The 21,086-nt window shown below is 42.3% G+C and overlaps 1 protein-coding gene across 3 annotated transcripts; it reads left to right on the top strand.

Annotated features, from left to right (window-relative positions):
* The first annotated feature begins 216 nt into the window (after positions 1-216).
* cep170ab (centrosomal protein 170Ab) lies at positions 217-21,086 on the top strand. Of its 3 annotated transcripts, none has more exons than XM_074629048.1 (19): positions 217-361; positions 2,225-2,367; positions 2,475-2,564; positions 4,567-4,648; positions 4,859-4,914; positions 5,383-5,563; positions 6,844-6,981; positions 7,164-7,619; positions 7,801-8,174; positions 8,272-8,400; positions 8,509-8,641; positions 9,564-11,024; positions 11,810-12,053; positions 12,933-13,041; positions 13,132-13,293; positions 14,785-14,873; positions 15,274-15,367; positions 18,623-18,674; positions 19,390-21,085. In XM_074629048.1, exons 2-19 carry the CDS (start codon positions 2,263-2,265, stop codon positions 19,647-19,649), a joined length of 4,215 nt encoding a protein of 1,404 aa, XP_074485149.1. In that variant the 5' UTR covers positions 217-361; positions 2,225-2,262; the 3' UTR covers positions 19,650-21,085. The 3 variants fall into 3 exon arrangements, with proteins under 3 accessions (XP_074485149.1, XP_074485150.1, XP_074485148.1); XM_074629049.1 differs by having other exon boundaries at positions 219-361; positions 2,222-2,367; positions 4,567-4,645; positions 4,856-4,914; positions 19,390-21,086; XM_074629047.1 differs by having other exon boundaries at positions 219-361; positions 2,222-2,367.

Raw genomic sequence — 21,086 nt, 5'->3', positions numbered from 1 at the left:
AGCGACATTATAATAATGTTAATTTTACAGTAACATAAAGGCAACCCTGCTACCAGATCTTTACTGTTATTTTACTGGGAAATTCTCAACAGTGTACGCTTATACTGTATATTGCTTGTCCAAAATCCACCATTATTCCTGTAATATGGGCCACTCACGGTGTGCTGTCAGTATTACATAACCTCCTGTTCTCTTCTCCTATCTGAGCCCACAGCGCCACCGTGAGGCCAAGACGCGCAGTGATGGTGATGGTGCTGGTGAAGCAGCAGCAGGGCTGGGCAGCGGCTTCTCCGGAGCAGCAGCAGAGCTGTTCATAATAAGCCTCCTACTATCGTGATGCTGATTGTCCATAGAGCACCTGGTGAGTGACATCTCTGTCTGTCATCTGTTTGTTATTATAGCAAGCCTGTAAATAATCCTGCTGTCTGTCTCTCTGTCTCTCCGAGGATGGAGACGACGGCGAAATGAGCATCGCTGTGTTTGTGCGACAAAAAAAAAAAAAAAACCTCACGTCGTCCATAACGAGGGGAGAGACTGAGCCTTGGCTGCACATACAGCAAACAGCCTCCAGCATAACCTGATTTACAATAACACGTGATAACTGTTCTCGTAAATCTGTCTAAATTAGCTTCTATTTGGGCGTAAAGAGCGCGTGGATATGGAGAGGTATATTATCCTGGACGTTGAGGAGGATCGATGATACGCTTCAGATGATGAAGTCGGTATAATGAGCTATTCACGGCAGACACACTGGAGCTATACGTTTATTATAACACCATAATGTGCGTCTTTGTATTGGCATTGGATAGTTTTATAACAGGATATATGCTCCTCTCCGTGATAAACGCTGGACTGAGACCAGGCCTAACCGGGCTAATTTGCAGGCTCTTGTCATTGGCCGCCGCTTTGCAAAGCACACTTGACGTGTTGTCATTTAGAGAGGAGATTTATTATGACTTAAAGAGAGTGGATGGAGCAGTGTGTGGTCAAGCGTCTAATGTGGGCCACTAGAAGCCAGGCCACTGAAAGGGTTAACCCTGAGAGAGAGAAAGAGAGAGAGAGAGGAGGAGATGGGCTGTCAGGTCTCATTGGGATCCAGTTGATGCACAAAAATGAGCCCCTGATATGACAAAGCGTGCGTAATTAAATCCCACTAATTCACCTATATGGCTTCCTCTGAGCGTGAGTCAGCACAGGCCTGTGTGTGTGTATGTAATGCTGATGATGATGCTCAGCTGTAGACAGACAGACAGACACAGGGAGGACCGGCTGTTTGTCTCAGTGAAAAGAGCTGGTTCATGTGCATGGGAATCATATGAGAGCACCATGGGGAGCAGCAGCAGCAGAGATGGGGAAAACATCATCTTCTCTATTTCCCATCACTTCCTGCCTCTCTCTGGCTTGTGTGTGCTAGTGTGTGTGTCTGACTGTCTGCACAGCATCCAATTAAATTAGCCATACTAATGTGCATGTATCATTTGTCCAATCTTTTCTCGTAAATTTACCCCACGTCATCCTCACTTCCTCCTTCTCTTTGTACAATATCGAACTCTGAGTCTGGTGAGTATTTTAATTTGTAGAGGAGGGCTGCACTGTGGTGCGGTGGTTGCCATTGCCGCCTCACAGCAAGAGGGGTTGCAGGTTCTAACCCGGCTTGCGTGTTCTCTCCCTGTGTTAGCGTGGGTTTGCTCCGGGTGCTCAGGTTTCCTCCCACAGTCCAAAGACGTGCAGGTTAGGTTCATTGTTGACTCATAAATTGTGAGTGTGAATGGTTGTCTGTCTCTATGTGTCAGCCCTGCCATAGTCTGGTGACCTGTCCAGGGTGTACCCCGCCTTCGCCCAATGTCAGTTGGGATCGGCCCCTCCGCGACCCCGAATGGGATAAGCAGTTACAGATAATAGATGGATGGAGTTTAGTAGGATGCCTGGAATCTGTAAACTCTTAGTTGCTTTTTATAGTTTCATGTTGTTTGCTGCACTACAGCCAGAGATAACCATGTCAGAGTCCCTCGGGTGAAATAGCTGAAATAGCTGCTGTGCATATGACCCACACATAAACACTTGCACAGATGTTATTTTTCTATAATTGTATAAAGCAGCGTGCCCCATTCACGCCTGTTAGCGCTGTAAGAACATGTCTTTTTATTAGATCAAAGAAAGCATGACTCGTGAATAGGCTCACAGATGGATAGATAACTACTAACACTGTTCCTGTTTTCAGCAGGATGCGCTAAGGGTCAAAGGTGAGCTAGCGAGGCAGAGATGAGTCTGACTTCCTGGTTCCTGGTGAGCGGCGGGGGGACGCGTCACCGTCTCCCCAGAGAGATGATCTTCGTGGGGAGGGACGACTGTGAGCTCATGCTGCAGGTACAGTACTCCTCTGAGCTGTCACTACTCCATCTAGGCTGGATTGTTATCTGAAGCGCTGAGATTAGCGTGGATTACAGTGATTGACTGGATTTTGTGTGATTTAGTCCCGCAGTGTGGACAAACAGCACGCTGTAATCAACTATGAGCTGAATATAGACGAACATAAAGTGAAGGACCTGGGCAGCTTAAACGGGGTGAGTGTTTTATATATATACTATTTTGTGTCTAAACTGCTTTATCTACTGCTTAGAAAAGAATCAATCTCTGATATAGTAAGAGACAGACTGTTATAACCAGAATCTTTATGTATTTATACTAGAGGTAGAACGATTAATCGGTTTGGCACCGATCATTATTGGCGGAATTGGGCTCCAATAGTGGCCGATGGCTGCACAGTCACCACCAGTCACGATGGGACGTACATCACCATTTCTGCATGGAGGCTTCATACACAAAGTCAAGGAAAAGGGGGAGAAAACGTTATCTCTTGAATATATAACGCAACACTATGAGCTCTTTGTCCCCGATACAAGACAGGCAGTCAGGGAGGAAAATAAATCATTCACTGTTACTTTAACTTGCTTACTGGATCAATCTGGCATTCTCTTTTCCAAATAATCCAGCCACATAACCATCCATTCATGAAATTAAATTGCACACTTATGGATTCTACGCAGAGAAGCAATCCTGGCCAGGCATACTGTAAGCCACAGAACAGCACATCGCCCATTGGAAATAGAACATTTTCCAATGATGTAATCCACTAAATCATTGGTTCAGGATATTCTATTACGAATTATTAAATTGGGAGTGACAAAAAACAGATTTATGAAAAACGGTGTATGCAAAAGTAGCCGACTAGGCTGCTGCAGAGGTAAAGAAGATACCGGCCAATTAATCGGCTATTGACTTTTTCCTGCTCCAAGCTATCATTATTATATCGGCCTTTAAAAAACCACCATCAGTCAACCTCTAATTTATACTTCAATATGTATATTGTACACTGACACTAAAAGACTGTTTTCATATTCATCTGCTGAAGGGGGAACGTTTCTCTTTGCTCACTTTAAATCTCACTTTAACACCTGCATTATTTTGTGACATCATGATTTGGAAATTGGAGCCAATCATGGTTCAATATGCAATTTACGCAAGTGTGATGTGGAAACTTGAACATATACACTGAGAATGGACATTTAAGTGAAGTAAGTGACATATTCCAAGCAAAGGATTATTACAAACAAAACATGTCTGGGGGAATCTTTAAATTATTTGCTGAACTTCATGATTCAGCATCTCTAAACTATAGAAGATGCTGTTAGTGTTGTCATCAACAAGCACTCTGCTATCCTCAATTTGTTAAAAAAATATTTGTTTTATTTCTTCGGCTGTCAAGCATTTTGCAAGTTTAAAGCTATAGTTGTTGTTTTGTTTTTTTATCATTTTCAGTACTGCTGCCAATATGAGTTTCGATCAATTACACTTGGATGAGCATTAAAGGGATAGTAGGGTGTTTTGAAGTGGGGTTGTATGAGGTACTTATCCATAGTCAAAGTATTACCTACAGTAGATGACGGTCGGCACGTCCCCAGCTTGGAGAAGCAGACAGGAGTTACCACAAGGAAGCAAAGCGATGTACTGCTGTGGACAGGGCCGGCAGCAAAACATATTTTAGCCTCCTAAAAGTAAGGCTCACCTAAAAAAATCAATATCAGTTTAAGTGTACGCTATATTTGGAGTATTTTCACTGCCTTACCTTGTCGTCAGACAGCATTTTCTGATGGGAAACTGAAGCCATTGTATCCATCTATGCTCTCACCAGAGCCACCAGACTCCATTGGAAAAAACAGTACTTTTACCTCGCAGAACATGGGGGTTGCTGTTCTGCCGCTGCCTCGATCGGTTAGTTAGTTTGTGCTATTGTATGACTTTGGTGAATCCAAACGAACCATAGGTCCGTAGGTAATGCTGTCATAACACAAACAGACAAGCCTTGTGCCAAAATACAGTGAAAAAATACCAAAATTATGATTAAAAAATAAGTAAAGTTGACAAGGATTCTGACCAAACATCGGTTCTTCTCAGTACTAGGTGTTGCGTACACAATTCAGTCATTACACGAACACTGATGAGATTCAGTACCGAGCCCTAATCTTAACCCTGTTGTTCTTAATCCCTCTCTGTTTTTGTTTGCAGACATTTGTCAACGATGTCAGAATACAGGAGCAAATCTACGTCACACTGAAAATTGAGGACAAGTTGAGGTTTGGATACGATATCCTTTTGAATTTGGTCTGGTGCAGCTGTCAAACCCAGTGATATGCAGCACAAGGTCAGTGTACACAGATAACACTGTAACTTTATCTGTTCTTGAATAGCTGTGAATGCTCATTGCACTCTGCCTGCTGCATAATAGATAAGGCTATCAGTGCGTGTTTCTCACCCCTGCAAAGAGCTCATCGTCTTCGACCTTAACCTGCCTCACATACCAACCTGTTCACTGTGGTCCGAGGAGAGCTGCATATTCCGGAGGAGGCTCTCAAGGTTAGACAGTACCTTGTGCATGGTCATGTGTTTACAGAGAGAGTAAATATATGTCTGCTTAAAACAATATAGCCAGGAAGCTCTTGTGTTTCTTCAAAAGAAAACCCTGAGAGTGGTGGATTTTAGTCAAAGAGAGCAAAGAGTTCTGCTGAACTGGGCAAAATACAACTTCACAAGATTGATGAATCTGTTGTTTCATCGCAGCAAACTGCCCAGGTAGCTGATAGGATTTCATCTTAATGAGGAAGATGAAAGTTCTGCAGTGATATTCAGAATGACTCCTCAATTATATGCTTTGACTGAGATATAAAAAGAACGAAAATGTATATTGTTTTGCGCTATAAATGAGTGAGACTTGAATGGTTTCAAAAATATCCAATAAACAAAGCTGCCTTTCTATAGATTTAACAGCATTTTCGTGTTTTACCTCCATCTCTCTAAACTCTCCTTGCCTGTCTCGTCCACCAGCATGAGAAGTTCAGCAGCCAGCTGCAACTGAACATGAAGAGACCTCCAGAGGGGGAATCTGCGGCGAAACTCCCAGAGGCACCAGCCCCAGCATGTGAGGCAGCCGCCGCCGCCGCCGCTGCCGCCGCCGCCGCCGCCGCCAAGCCCCCCGAGACCAGCAGGGGGGAGGATAAGACGACAGGTGAGAATGTCTGAGGTTGCATTGCACAGATCACAAATTACATATCAGATCTCTGTCTTCAGATGCCACTTTCACAAATGTGCAGGAGTCATAGGATAACGTACTGATGGTTAGTTATGGTTGGTAGTTTAGTGCTGAAAAGGTTAGCCTATTAATTTATTTGACAACGATTTTGAGTAATTTATCCATCAAAAAGGCCAAACTTTTGCTGCTTCTTGCATCTCAAATTAAGGATTTGGTTCTTTTCCCTGTTTAATATCTTTGTAAACTGAATATGTTTGAGTTTTGGTCTGTTGGTCAGACAACAAAAGCAATTTTAAGAGCTCATCTTGGGCTTCTGGGAAACTGTGATTGGCATGTTTCACAAATTCTAACACTAAAATTATGTAAACACATCGACAAACACTAAAAATATGTGCTTACAACTACATTATAGTGTATTATAATTAAAGGCTGTCAATCGATTAAAATATTTAGTCAGAATTAATTGTAAATTTATTGCACATTTTTTATCTGTTCTAAATGTACCTTAAAGGGAGATTTGTCAAGTACTTAATACTCTTATCAATATGGGAGTGGACAAATATGCTGCTTCATGCAAGTGTAAGTATATATTTATTATTGGAAATCAATTAACAACACAGACAATGAAATATATTATCCAGAAACCCTCTCAGGTACTGCATGTGGCATAAAAAATATGCTCAAATCATAACATGGCAAACTGCAGCCCAAAAGGCAACAACAGCTGTCAGTGTGTCAGTGTGCTGACTTGACTATGACTTGCCCCAAACTGCATGTGATTATCATAAAGTGGGCATGTCTGTAAAGGGGAGACTCGTGGGTACCCATAGAACCCATTTTTATTCACATATCTTGAGGTCTGAGGTCAAGGGACCCCTTTGAAAATGACCATGCCAGTTTTTCCTCCCCAAAATGAAGCGTAAGTTTGGAGCGTTATTCAGCCTCCTTCGCAACAATCTAGTATGACACGGTTGGTACCAATGGATTCCTTTGGCTTTCTAGTTTCATTTAATGCAAATATCTTCACTCTAGCTCTAAAGTTTCATTAATGCATTAAAGAAATTAGTGGTGTTAAAAGGAATTTGCGTTAATGCGTTATTATCGCGTTAACTTCGACAGCCCTAATTCTAAACTATTATTAATTGTTTATATCGTCCTCATAAATGCTAAATGGGGGCTGCTTCTAATGTTTTAGCTGTGGTAAATGCAGCTGTGCCATTCCCATGTAAGTCTAACTGATGGGATATTTTTGCCAGGGGACGCAGCAGGGTTGCACAGAATCACGCCCCTCTATGGCAAGCCTGCATGGTGGGGAGATGGAGACCCTGACGGCAAGCATCCCGGGAGGCCTGAGGAGAAGAGCTCAGATCGTAAGCGAGAGAAAGCTGAAACAGGTATTTACAATACTGCAAAATAACGACTTTATGTGATCTTATGATATAGTTGAGGCAGTAATTAATGTGGATTATGTTAGTCAAGTTTAAATATGTTCAGTTTTGATGAATATGTTGCTACTTCCCTTACATTTAGTAGACTTTTAGGTGCTAAATACATATGTTTGCTTTAATTCTGACAGACACCAAGAAAAGTGCAGAGGTCCCAAAGTCTACCCCGCAAACAGCTTCCAATCAGGAGCCTAGATACTTTGAGATCCCAACCAAAGACACTTCCTCAGCAGGCAAAGTGAGCGATGAAGCCCCCTCACGAGAACAAGAGGCCGGTGCGTCTTCTGCCGCGGAGCCCATCCAAGGCCACGCCTCCTTCACCATTGAGTTTGACCCCGGGGCGGCGCCAGGTAAAGCGACCGTCAAAGATCGAGTGGCAAAGGTGGGCCCGGAGACCAGGCCACGTCCTAAAAGGGCTGCCGGGGAGGAGCTGAGTCCACTTCAGACGGCCATGGTGGCTGCCGAGGTCAAAGTTGCTGACTGGCTGGCACAGAACGAGCTGCCGTTGGCTCTGAAAGACACGGTTGCAGAGGAGGATGGGGAAAGCGTGAAGAGTGATGTGCCTATACAACTGAAGAGTCTTAAAGGTGTGTATGTGCAGCCATTTGGGCAGCACCTGTGTCTGTATTTAACATAAGATGTGTGTATTTCTTGCTTGTTGATTCAGTTTAATTTAGCCTCTCTTTAAAAGTCTCTCTTTAAGACTCCTTTGCCTCTGTCTATACATTCTGACCCATTACCCCTTCGTCTTTACCCCTCCCATGTCAGGCAGTAAACATGAGGACGGTACTCAGAGCGACTCAGAGAACGCACTTGGAGAGCAGCGCAGGGCTGCAGCAATGGAGGAACGCTCCTGGGGGCTGTGGGGCGGTGCAGGGATGAAGATCAGAGAGGGTCGCGCTAACGTACCAGAGGGGCTCTTTGCAGAGGAGGACAGTCCCGCTCGCCGTCGCAAGTCCTCGACTTCCAAATTGGCAAGTGGATTCGTGGAGAGGCGACGTGGCTCGGCACCACATCAGGAGCAGAGTGGCCGTGAAGAGTGCTATCACCACGGGGATGATTATAGTGACAGGGGGACCTATACCATTGAGCTGGAGAATGGAGATCACGAGGAGGAAGAGGCTAGGAAAATGATCGACAAGGTGGGGAAGAAGAAGTCAGCTTCTGATTATATCATAAAACAATCATTGTCATAAGTGTATGCTTGCTCACTTTTGCATGTGTGTGTGTTTGTTGCAGGTGTTCGGTGTGGATGAGCAGGAGGGTGTGTGTGTGTCCAGGTTGGGGGGCGCCGACCAGAGAGAGAGGCTCACCGCACAGAGGTCTGGTACCGGAGACCGAGGAAAGCCTGGACGCATGGAGACAGAGGTGCAAAAACGGAAAGCTTTTAAATTCAAGCCAAAGAGTTGTCAGGTGTCTAGACCTTATAATTTACTATCATTCTTCTCTTGTATCTTTCATGCCGTCTTTGTCCAGGTCATAACTGAGGAACTGATGGTGGGTGGTCCTCGATGGGTCTCGCAGTGGGCCACTCTGGCTGCCAGTCACATTAGGACAGACCCTGAGGGATCAGGAGGGGAGAGTCACGTCATGCTCACAGAGGAAAGAGGTACTTATGTAAAATCTAGGGCTGGTATTAGGGCTGCAATGTTTTAATGCCACTTATTTCTTTAACGCATTAATGCCCGGTCGCTATTCGATCTTTCGGAGATTGTTGCGGGCTGGACTAGAAAATCGAAGGAATCCACTGGTACCAAGCATGTCATACTAGCTTGTTGCGAAGGAGGTTAAATAACGCTCCAAACGTACGCTAAAAAAACTTGCATGGCCATTTTCAAACGGGTCCCTTGACCTCTGACCTCAAGATATCCAAATGAAAATGGGCTTGAGTTTGCCATGTTATGATTTGAGCATATTTTTTTATGCTAAATGCAGTACCTGTGAGGGTTTCTGGACAATATTTGTCATTGTTTTGTGTTGTTAATTAATTTTCAATAATAAATACACGACAAACAATGTAAAGTGGTCTTCAGACTGAAGAAGTCTGGAGAAGAGCTTCACTAAGATGTGCCAATAAATTGCACTTAAAGGGAGCTACATTGTGCGGACCTTCTTCTACATTTTTCAATACAAAATATATACATACATTTGCAAAAAGCAAGCATATTTGCCCACTCCCATGTATAAGAGTGTAAATACTTGACAAATCTTCCTTTAAGGTACATTTTGTACAGCTGAAAATGTGCGATTAATTGCAATAAAATTGAGACAATCATGCAATGAATCGCGATTATATATTTTAATCGATTGACAGCCCAAATAAATTCTGAACGGAAAACACACGTTTTGGTTGGTCAGCTCATTTGAAGCTGAAGTTACATATTGTGGCTTTAAGCAGTACAGGATCCTTACACACATTGTTCAGCACTATAAAAACTACAGACTGCCTGACGTACCACCCACCATTTATATGTAATACACATTTATCTGAGGTCCCACTTTACTGATAAAATGTCTTTCTCTCCTTTCAGCTGAAATAAGTGAGTCCAGCCACTCAGCCTCCTTTGCCTCGTCTGGTTACACAGAGCGTAAGAGGAGAACCCTGCCACAGCTGCCTGGTGAGGAGCTCGCTCTAGGAAGGAGGACCCCAGGCGCAGGCCTGCGTACAGATATGGGGGAGAAACAGGACACAGAGCTACAGGAGAAGGAGAGCCAGGGGAAGATGGCCAGGGGAAAGACTCGGCCCGGTCATGGATCTGGAGGTGTGGGCAGTCACGGCGGTAGCCCCAGTCGCTCCTCACCAGCCAAGTCACAGGACAGCGCTGGCGGGAGATCAGGCCAGTCAGGTGTGTTGGCCAAGCTCCCCCCTCGTCCACTGACTAACGGGGAGAAAAGAATGGAGGAGGCACGCAGGAGGAGAAAGGAAGAGGAGAAGGCTAGGGAAAGTAGTGGGAAACCACTGTTCAGACAGGAGAGTTTTACCGTGGAGAAACCGAGCGCCAACATTGAGCTCATTCCTCGTATCGATGGGCTCACAGGCTGCAGAACTCAGAGTAGGGAGACTGGCGTTGACGGCTCCACGCTGCAGAAAGACTCAGAAGTCGTGGCAGCCTTTTTAGAGACGACTGTATCAGACCAGGGTGATCCACCAAGTCAGTCCATTGAAGGCTCCATGTCGCCAGAGTCAGACGTCGACACAACCAGCACAGTAAGCCAGGCTGACGGAGCGAGAAAAGTAATCCAGAAACGGCGGACTCTTGCAGGACAGCAGAAAGAGAGAACGGTAGTGTGCTCATCCGGCAGAGGCCCCACCGGGGGCCGAGAGACCCAGGACAGGAGGGTTAAGACCAGGGCATCTGGTCCTCCGAAGAGCAGTCGCCCCTGGACGTCCCTGGACCTCACTGATGATGACGTCAACTCCAACTCACTCCTCTCCGACTCCCAACCCACCTCCACGCAGGAATCTAGAAGCTTGCATACGAGGGCCCAGACAGGGAGCACAACAGTGGGGGCTAGCACCAAGTCTAGTCGGGCTAAAGTCACCCAGGGCACAGCCTCTTCTGCGGCCAGTAAAACCAGTAATGTTCCCAAGCCCAGGCCCACCAGGTCGTCCCTGCTGAGGCGAGCCCGGCTGGGGGACTCCTCAGACACCGAACCTGCTGAGCTTGACCGGATGTCGGTAGCCTCTGAGGCCTCCACCGCTAGTTCCGCATCCAGGACTGGGATGGCAAGAAGGGGAATGTCCAGGATAGAGGCTCTGGCACAGCCGAGGAGGCCAAGGGTGGGCTCCCCGTCAGCCCAGAGTGACTCAGAGGCCACTGTGACAAGGAGTAGAGGTCTGGGGCCTCGTAGTGCTGCAGGTGATTACGCCATCAGACAAGGACTGAGAGGATCCAATGTGACCTCAGTGTCTGGACCCAGAGCTCGGGCTAACAGCGCCTCCAAGTTGCCTGACAAGAATAAAGGCACCTCCTCCTATGCCACACCTGCATGTAAGTATTTTTTTCCATAGTAAACCATTTCATGTCTTTTAATAGAAATAATATTATCTTTCACACATTCTGTTCTTTCCATGTTCCAATTGATGCTTTTACTGCCTAAATATTATACAATTATCTATAATCACCAGCCTATAAAACTAAGTATTCATTAAAGCTACACTAATTCATATTTTTATATAAACAGTGGGTCAAATGATTATGTTTAATGGGAAATATTATCTCCCTCACCTCAGCAGAGCATTTTAGCATCTTTCAGCTTTTTGTTTTGGTTTAATGGCCCGCTACTGTATTTTGTGAAAAATCTCTTAAAACCCCAGTGCAACACTACCTGCCCAGCACCAAACAGCTGACCAGCTGGTGAACATCGTGCAGAATTTAGCAGCTAAAGAGCCAGATACAGTGATCAACCGCTTATATGGATCAAAAAACTTGGAACAGAATCATTCCTATACAAATGCTGTTTAAATAATTTGCTTATAGTAATCAACTAGTCTGCTTAAAGTGTTCATTTTGGGTCATTTCATACTTGACAACATACTGTATGAGCGGGCCAAACATGCCAATGCCTCACCCTTGGTTAGGGAAAAGGCAGAAGAATTGTCATTGAGCCAGTAAATAGCAAAGCGGTTTGTTTCATTACGTTGTATTCATGTTGCTCAGTGTCTGATGGATGTAAACAGGCAACTGTTTACTAACACGTTATCTACCTGGATGTTGTGTTTACAGCACATTTGAGGCATCATCTAAACTTAACTTCCATTCTTCCCTGACATTAGCTGGCACTCGGTGGCGCCGCGTGCCTGTGGATTACGCCTCCACCTCAGAGGACGAGTATGGCTCAAACCGCCACATGTCCAAGCAGAGCCACGCACGGCCGTTCCCTTCCACTCGGGTAGCCCAGCTAGGAGGCTCAGCCCCGGCAACTCCTTCTCCAGCAGGCCTATCTTCACTGAGGCAGAACTCCAGGGAGCAGGACGAGTACATGAGAGACTGGACGGCACACAGCGAGGAAATAGCCAGGTACGTGGGTGAAAGATTTGAGAACAGAGATAAATCATGATAACAGTATTCAAACATGCTTCTCCTGCATAGAGGAATATAGCTGTTATTATTTTTCATTATTTGTTTTTGTTTTGGATCACGCAGTGTTTTGTATGGAGGACAGAACCTGCCAAAATAAATAAATAAATGACTCGATAAATAAATAAATAAATATGCCATTAAAAGTAGGAAAATTTATATTAAAAATAAACACAGTATAGTATATAAAATGTGACATAAATTCTGTTTTAATTTCCTTTTTTATTTATTTTCCTTTGTATTAAGCCCCTTATTTATATACTTCTCTGTTTAATTTCCACTTTTATTTATTTATGTATTTATTTTTATGAATTTTATAAATAAATTCTTAAAAATAAATAAATACATACATTAAAAAATAAATATAAAACAAATAAAAAATAAAGGCGAAGTAAATAGATACAAATAAATGCACAAATAAATACATAAATAAAACAAATGCAAAAATAAATAAATAAATTAAAAATGTATCAAACAGAAGATTAAATACATAAGGAAATTAATACAAAGGTAAATAAATAAAAAAGCAAAATAAAACAGAAATATAAAGTTATGTCACATATGTTATATATATTAATTAATGACTACATTTATTTTAAATATTATTTTTGCTACTTTTAATGGCATATTTATTTATTTATCGAGTCATTTATGTATTTATTAATTTATTTTTTATTTTGGCAGGTTCCGTCTTCCATATTTTTGATGGTTATGAGTTTGTTCATGAAATATGAAAATAAATAAAACCAAATAAAACAATAGCAAAAATTGGTTTAACATATATCAGATAGTGATTTCGTATTTGTGTTCGTTCGTCAGGATTAGCCAAGACCTAGCCAAAGACCTAGCCATGCTTGCCAGAGAAATTCATGATGTGGCCGGAGAGATCGACTCAGTCAGCCCTGCAGCCACTGACCCTGGAGCTCTGGTAGTCAACACATTATACAATTATTATACCTATCTGCTAGATTAGATAACTACAAAATATCAAGATTTTTATTTATTTGCTGTTACTCAGATGGAGGAGCGCGTATTTGATGACGGCTTGGACCCGAGTGGTCCTTCTGCAGAGCACAGCAGCACTCTGGGAACCAACGGGCGGTCTGTGGAGCTTCGACCCCGAGTCTCGAGTGGACAGAGCTCCCGTTCCATCCGCCGGCAGACATGGAATAGAGATGATGTGAGTCCCTGTTTTAATATTAAACAATGCTCTGTTCTCAAAATATAATGTCAATCTGCATACCATAAGGCGGTTCCAGGATTTGAATTTTTGGATGTTTTTCCTCATTTAAGTCTTTATTTCAAGTATGAGTAAGGAGAAACAATCAATATACACAATGTGTTAAAGTTAACACTCATACAAGCTCATACAAACTTTTTTTTCCACCTCCACAGTAGTTTACTGTTGGAGCATACTGTACATTTGTTGAACAACTGTGTAGGAGATCAACATCATGTCATGTCAGTCTGTACCACGGTGTGCCAATAGAGGGAGCTCCCTGCATGCCAACTACAGTCACCCTTCAGCTGAGCTCATGAGAAAGAAGGGCCCAATTCCAATCCAGCTCCTATACCCTTTCCCTACCTACTTCTACTCCGTTTGTGTGTAGGGTCCGCCATATTAAGTACCACCACAAATTAGCGGGGAGTGGAAGTGGGTTGTAAAACCCTCTAACAGTGAGTCTACATGGATGCCGACTTAACCAGCCGCCCTTACTATCGACGTGCAACGTTGTTTTGTGTTCGTCATGGAACACGCTCCAATGTCAGTTCCGTGCGACTACTGGTACAAACATTTACTCTTAAACTGCTCAAACTAAAATAGACATTTAATTTATTCTACTTTATTGTCATACAGATGTTTACAGCTTAAAGTAAATACATTGTATTTACGATCAAATGTCTAATCTAGAAAATGGTAGACATGTTCATTTGATTGTAAAGTGTTGTATAGTTATACTTAGGCTTTATGTACAACATATATTTATTACTTTTTAATCCCTATCAGCAGCTATACCCCCATAATTTACTATATCTTCAACTGTGCAATACTGACTTAACATTAGTGCAATAATCTGGTTAACTCTGGCGTTAACATTGCAGTTATTTAAACCGTACATTTAAACTAACAATCTTATTAATTTATACTATTCTTGCATTTTTACACACTTAAAGATAGATCATATTTTGCAGAATTATTATTTGCACTGTTTGTTATACATATTTCTCATTTATATTTTATTATAATTTCTCTATGTTTATATATACATTTTTTCTTTTCTAGAATGGGAGCAAAATGTAACTCAATTTCCCCCCGGGGATCAATACAGTATTTCTGATTCTGATTTTTATTTATTTCCTTGCCAGAGAGAGGGAATTTCGTTCTGAAGCTTGCCGCTGTATTTATATCCCACACCTTAGAGAAGGGTGCTTCACTGCGCTGTGAATGTGACTACAAACGGAGTTCACTCCGTCACGGAGTGGGAGGGTGTAGGGACCGGATTGGAATTGGGCCTACATGTAGTCATAGCTAAAATTAGGCTAAATTTAGCAAAAGCATTGAAAAAGCTGTGTTAGCTTCCATAGTTTCTCTCTACAGTTCCACCATCTGTATTGATTGTATGCCAGTGTTAAATAGAGGTGACACTGACACCTCTTCATCATCCATCAGGCGGTGCTGGACAGTTTACTACTAGCATCTGTCACTCAGCTCTCAACGAGGATACGTCAGTCTGTTGATAAGACAACCTGCAAAATCAGGTGAGCATCACTAAACAGGACGTTGGTCCATGAAGGAATGTGCTGTTATTGTTGTGTGAATGTAATACATGTTAAACTAAGAAATGGACAAAGGCAGGATAGTATTGTTAAACTAGAAACATATTGTACAGGGGGGTTATGATTCCTATCAGTGTTTGATGTCAGAACTAGGCCAAGCAACACCGTTTGAGTGGCACATCACAAAGGTTTACACTGACAACCAACTACATGTCTAACTCATTATCACACGCAGGATGACAACTCAAAGGCCTTTTTTGTCCTTCTTACAATCTACAGACAATGAATGAAATCACTTCAACTAATACTTCTATAAAGGAAGTATATTAAACATATTCATGTATTTTACTTTCATCTATTTTTGCACCGACTTGGCCTCCAGGATCCTCTTCAAGGATAAAGAACGAAAATGGGAAGAGATTGAGAGCAAACTGCAAGCAGAGCGCGACTCCTTACTACTCAAGAGCTCCAATAAGGTGATGAGCCCGTCCGCTTCTCACATGTTGTCTGTTTTATCTGCTGAAGGCCTGACTAGTTATTCATATCCATGGTAGTAGCATCCACCTTTTATTTCCAAACTGTAATATCTCAATTGCCATAAAATTTGTTTCAGACATTATGTATGCTGCTATATATTCTCCCCTCAGGTTGAATTGTAATAACTTCTGTGATCCTTCAACCTTGCCTCTAGCGCCAGCAGGTCCAAACTTCACTTTGTCCAATATTTTGGTACTTACAAAAAAAAATGACATTCCCATCAGCCTCAGCTGTACTTTGTGTTTATTGCTTATTAGCAGAGGTGGGATCAAGTCATTGGTTTGCGAGTCACAAGTAAGTCTTTGCACTCAGGTCCCGAGTCAAGACAGGCAAGTCCTCAACTTTGAATTTCGAGTCCTAAACAAGTCATAATGCACTCTTCACCAAACGTAATGCCATTTTAACAACAGAGTAATAATGTATCTGATTTACAAAAAATCATGAATACTTTTTAAAATTTGTATTTATTGGTTAAAACAAGTTTAAACACACTGAACTTAATAAAAAGAAAAAAAGATTTGGGGATTTAAATGTCATCTTGCTGGGAATGAATAGCGTTACAGGGGCTAGATGTAAGAATCAGAAATTGCTTGTTAACAGTGACACTTGTGGCCATTAAGTCAACGACAGTCAGCGTCCTGTTGTTCTGTGGAGTTTGTGTTGGAGTCTGAGTTGTGGTGGGGGCTGGTCGTTTTTGGCGTCAGCGGACTCCATTTCTAACCGAACGTTAGCTATGGTTGCACACTGTTAGCCCTGTAGCGGAGCTGAAGAGGGTAAAGGCACTCACAAGCACACGTGATGTCACGTCCGTTGGAATTTCCCAGAAAAAACAGCTTGCATTCTTCACATTAAAAGCAGTCTACGGGCTGATAAAGCCAGAAATTCGCAGAAGGTCTAATTCTTTAGGTTAGGTTACAACCTGTTCACACATTGGCAATAAAAAATGATTAAAAAACGTCTAAAAACGAACATACTGTCCCTTTAACGTTAGTTAATTTAGGAAATTAATTGTTTGTGGCACACTTTTTAAATAACATTCTTTTTCATCTTTGGGCTTGCGGGGAGGTATCAAGTATTTTCAAGTCAAAAGGCGAGTCGAGTCTAAAGTCATCAAATTTGTTACTTGAGTCTAAGTCATGTGACTCGAGTCCACACCTCTGCTAATTAGCAAATGTTAGCATGCTACAGTAACACACTAAAATAAAATGGTGAACACGGTGCACATTATACCTGCTACACCAGCATGTTAGCATTATCACTGTGAGCATGTCAGCATGATAATGTTAGCATTTTGCATTTTCAAATGCAAGCAGGGCCTACAGCCTCACAGAGCCGCTAGCAGCACGGCTGTAGACTCTATTAGTGTTGTTTCACAGTGTGTGGTGAGGATTTCTGTACGGACTCAAAGTACTTTGTATAAAAAAAAAACTGAAAACCACTGTTCATTTAAAAGTGAAGCCTGAAATGATCATCATGTGGTATTAACCATGGCTGAATAACGCTAAAGAAATAATGTATGCCTGTGTGAGAGCGTGTGTTAGCATGTAATTATTCTGTCTTTAACAAATCGAGCGTAGCTTTAGTTCATGCAGGCCATGATGTCAAGCTCTGCTCATACATGGCGATCAGCTGATAACAGCTGATCTTAAGCCAGCCCAATCAGCTGATGCATCAGCTGACAGATCAGCTGATGCATCAGCTGACAGATCAGCTGATTCCTCTCTATGCATTCATTGGTCAATTTCATACAGGGCACCTTATTTAAGCTGCTTCAGCCGGCCTACCGTTGCTGCTTCCTCTACAAGCCGCTCGCAACCCACCTCCACCCCACCACCTCCTTTTAATACTGTTTCTAGGGCTAGGCGGTATGGCCTAGGATAATATCGCGATATTTTAGGCTATATCGCAATATTTTCAAATATCCTCTAAGCACTTCATAAATGCTCAATTTAACCCTTTGATGCATACAATCACACCAATATTATGATCTTGTAGTCCCTGCAGCATATGTCTGCATTAAAATCTCTGTTGATATTCATTAGTGGTTCTTTGGAACAATTTTAATCTTTCATACAAAAAGGGATGGCTTGGAAACATTACATGACAATTTGTGTTCGATGTTCGCGATGTAGTCGTTTTCTGTACCGCAGGGGGACAAGCCGCGATACATCGACTATATTCGATGTGTCGCCCACCCCTAACTGTTTATGACTTAATCAATGTCAATTCTGTTGTCATTGATTCCGGCTCTGTTCTGCACCCTTGGGGGTCTTTGCTGCTGCTCTCCCTGCCTTTGGCTTTCCATGTGTGCACATGGAAGGGCAAGGAGGAGTGCTCTCCTTGCCTCATGCTACCACGTAGGCTCGTGGATCCACGTATGCGCGTGGATGGGCAGAGAGGTCCCAGAGCAGAGCCATACCGCCAAATATAATGTATATATTACTGCAATGTAATAGTGTCTTTGACTAAAGTGGTGCATTGTGCCTGTTAACTGAGAGACATTTTTGTTAGAGTCATCAGACGGATCAATTTCAGGGAAGTCTAATCAGCATAGTGTTGGCTTTTTGGCGTTAGTTTAACATAAATTAATACAGAAAGACAGAAACTGAAAGGTTATTTGATATGGCTAGAATAATTAATTATTTTGCCTACTGTAAGAATGTGTAATGCATTAGCTTTTCAAAGGGTAAGATTAATGCCATACAGTTTTAAATCCTTCTCTTTTCTCTGTACTCGTACAAACCACACAATATCTGATTACTTACTGAAGCAATCAAAGTGAGTGCTGACAGTATTACGGCTGTCTGGGGGATGAAATCAAAGACACTTCAGTCAGGGAGCATACCATTTAGATTGCCTTGCTCATTCCCTTTTTGGAGAGCAGAGCACACCAAATACGGTTGTTTTGATGGAGAAAAAAAAAGACTTATGAGCTGTTGTGGGTGCAAAAAGTTATCGGGGTGCGGGGTCATAAATCCTGCCTTCAACCCAGCCCGGCCTCATGTGAACCCCTGAAGAGATACGTCCATCCACCACACAGTAACAGGGCTCATAAAGTATTACTGAACGTACATGGCTCGACTCCAAACTTATTTCAACGAAGAGATTAATTGAGTGGATTTATTTGGTGTATGAACTTTCACTCACATAATTACATCAACCGATTTAAATGTTTATTTATGTTCTCTTACCAGGAGATTTCAACCATTATTCAAGACCTGAGGAGAGTGGAAAGACAACTGCTCGGTATGGATGTGATGCTTTTGTTTTATTTTTTAGTGAACTATGACACATCAAATTACAAGTGTCTGTATTATATACTGTGTTAAATTCAAGAGCACTTATTTCTAGGGCTGTCAACCGATTAAAATATTTGATCGCGATTAATCGCATGATTGTCCATAGTTAATCAAGATTATTCGTAGATTTTTTATCTGTTCAAAATGCATTTTAAAGGGAGATTTTTCAAGTATTAAATACTCTTATCAACATGGAAGTGGGTTAATATGCTGCTTTATGCAAATGTATGTATATATTTATTATTGGAAATCAATTAAAAAATCATACCATGGCAAACTCAAGCCCAACAGGCAGTGTTGACTTGACTATGACTTGCCCCAAACTGCAAGTGGCCATGTCTGTAAAGGGGAGACTCGTGGGTACCCACAGAACCAATTTTTTATTCACACATCTTGAGGTCAAAGTTCAAGGGACCCCTTTGAAAATGGCCATGCCAATTTTACCTCACCAAATTTTAGCATAAATTTGGAGATAGTATGACATGGTTCCATATGACGCCAGTATCTTCCTCTTGAATTCGCTACAACCTAAAAATCGCAAGTCGCGTTAATGCATTAAAGAAATTAGTGGTGTTAAAACAAATTTGCGTGAACACTTTATTATCACGTTGACTTTGACAGCCCTACTAATTTAAGATGTTTATTCTGCGACTATCTGACAGTAATCGACATGATGGTGGACCCAGACGGCACCCTGGATGCCCTGTCCAATCTGGGCCTGACCAGCCCTCTGACTGACCAGAAGATCAGCCCTGGGACTCAGCCGGGAGCGTCGGTGTTGCACCCTGGAGCTGAAGCTCCCTCCAGCACACTCTCACGGCCTGAAGGACGAGCCACTGAATCATGCAGACCTTCAGACCATCCAGGTGAGGTGGCAGAGCGAGACCCAGGGTCCCGACAGAGCCCTAGATCCTACAACTGACACACCAAGGACATAATGCAGAATGCGTCCTTTACGTTGGACATATCCCGACGGTGTGAGGTTAGAAGGTTTCAGACGAAAGAGGAAGGAGGAAGAAAAATGATGCCTGTTCGGTGGGAGAGCCTGACTGCCCTAACTGTCAAACAAGGTGACTCGTGATCAGACTTTGTTAAAGTCCAACACTACCAAATAGCAGCTCTTGTCAGATATACAATATGAAAACATAACAGTATTAATTGGTGGGCTTATGAAGACATAATATACAGTAACCCATCTGTGTTTTTGTGTTGCAAATCATCTTATTATCCATTATCCTTAAAACAGTTGAAAAAAGAACAGATGTAAAAGATGTTAAAGATTCCAAATTCCAAATTCTTTTTTTTTACTGTTTGGTTTTTATTACAAGCTGACTTAAGGCCAATGCAGAGACCTAAACTAGAAAGGTGCAAAGGTGTCAAAAAAAGGATTCAGCAGAGGTGCGTGTGAAAAGTGTTCTTCTATCCTGCCATAGAGTTATTTATAAAAATAAATATATTGTTGGCCTGTTGCAATTGCAATCCCCAAACCTGCCTCAGTGATGATTTTCCAACAGAAAATGCCACGTTGCTTATTTACTGGGGAATGAACTGGGTATGTACAGTCTGTACCAGTGTAAATGTTTATTATAGTTAAATTTAAAAAGTCCCATCCATGCCTTTTTCCTGTGGCGATGTCATTTGAAACCAGTATATCAAAGATAGACCCTGTGTGATAATAGAAACTATCAAATCAAATGTAGCTCCCAGAAAGGTTTTCCTCTTCCAAATGTATTTTGTCACAAGTGCCCTGGATCAAACAATCATTACAGTTGGAGAGTGTAGAGGAGACGGTGAGGTGGAGGTGAAATTTGTTTTGCACATTACAAAGCTGATATATTAAGTACATATTCATCTCTGAGGGGCCGGGACATGACGTGCTCCTACGGCGCTCCTTTATCACGTTGCTGTCCGTGACTGAAAAGCAAAGCAGGGTGAAAGCCAGCTGCCTGGAGATGAACAGTTTGTCAAGTTATTTTCTGATCACAAACAAAATGTTGCGTTTGAACCAGCATTGACGGGGGCTACCTCCACGTCCTGCAGCTGCGTTCTATTGTTGACGATGCAATAGATGGACGGTGTAATGACTGTAGGTTTTCCAGTGTCTTGCCTCATACCAATGTTTACACATGAATGTAACCTGATCAGAACTGTTGAAACATTTTAGCCAAAACAACTTGAATAAAGGTTGATAATTGCATTTTGTGCTCAGCACCTACTGCTACTTTGTCTTTAATTCTGTTTGAGCATTTGGAGAATTTTCATTTGGATGTTTTGTATGAATTTTTCTTTCTTTGTAATGATGTTAGGTTAAACCTTGCAATACCTGTGAATTGTTTGTCTCATTTCCAATAAAATGCAT

This window comes from Sebastes fasciatus, chromosome 3, assembly GCF_043250625.1.
Source record: "Sebastes fasciatus isolate fSebFas1 chromosome 3, fSebFas1.pri, whole genome shotgun sequence".
NCBI classification, from domain to species: domain Eukaryota; kingdom Metazoa; phylum Chordata; class Actinopteri; order Perciformes; family Sebastidae; genus Sebastes; species Sebastes fasciatus.
This window is presented reverse-complemented; position numbering and strand designations above follow the sequence as displayed.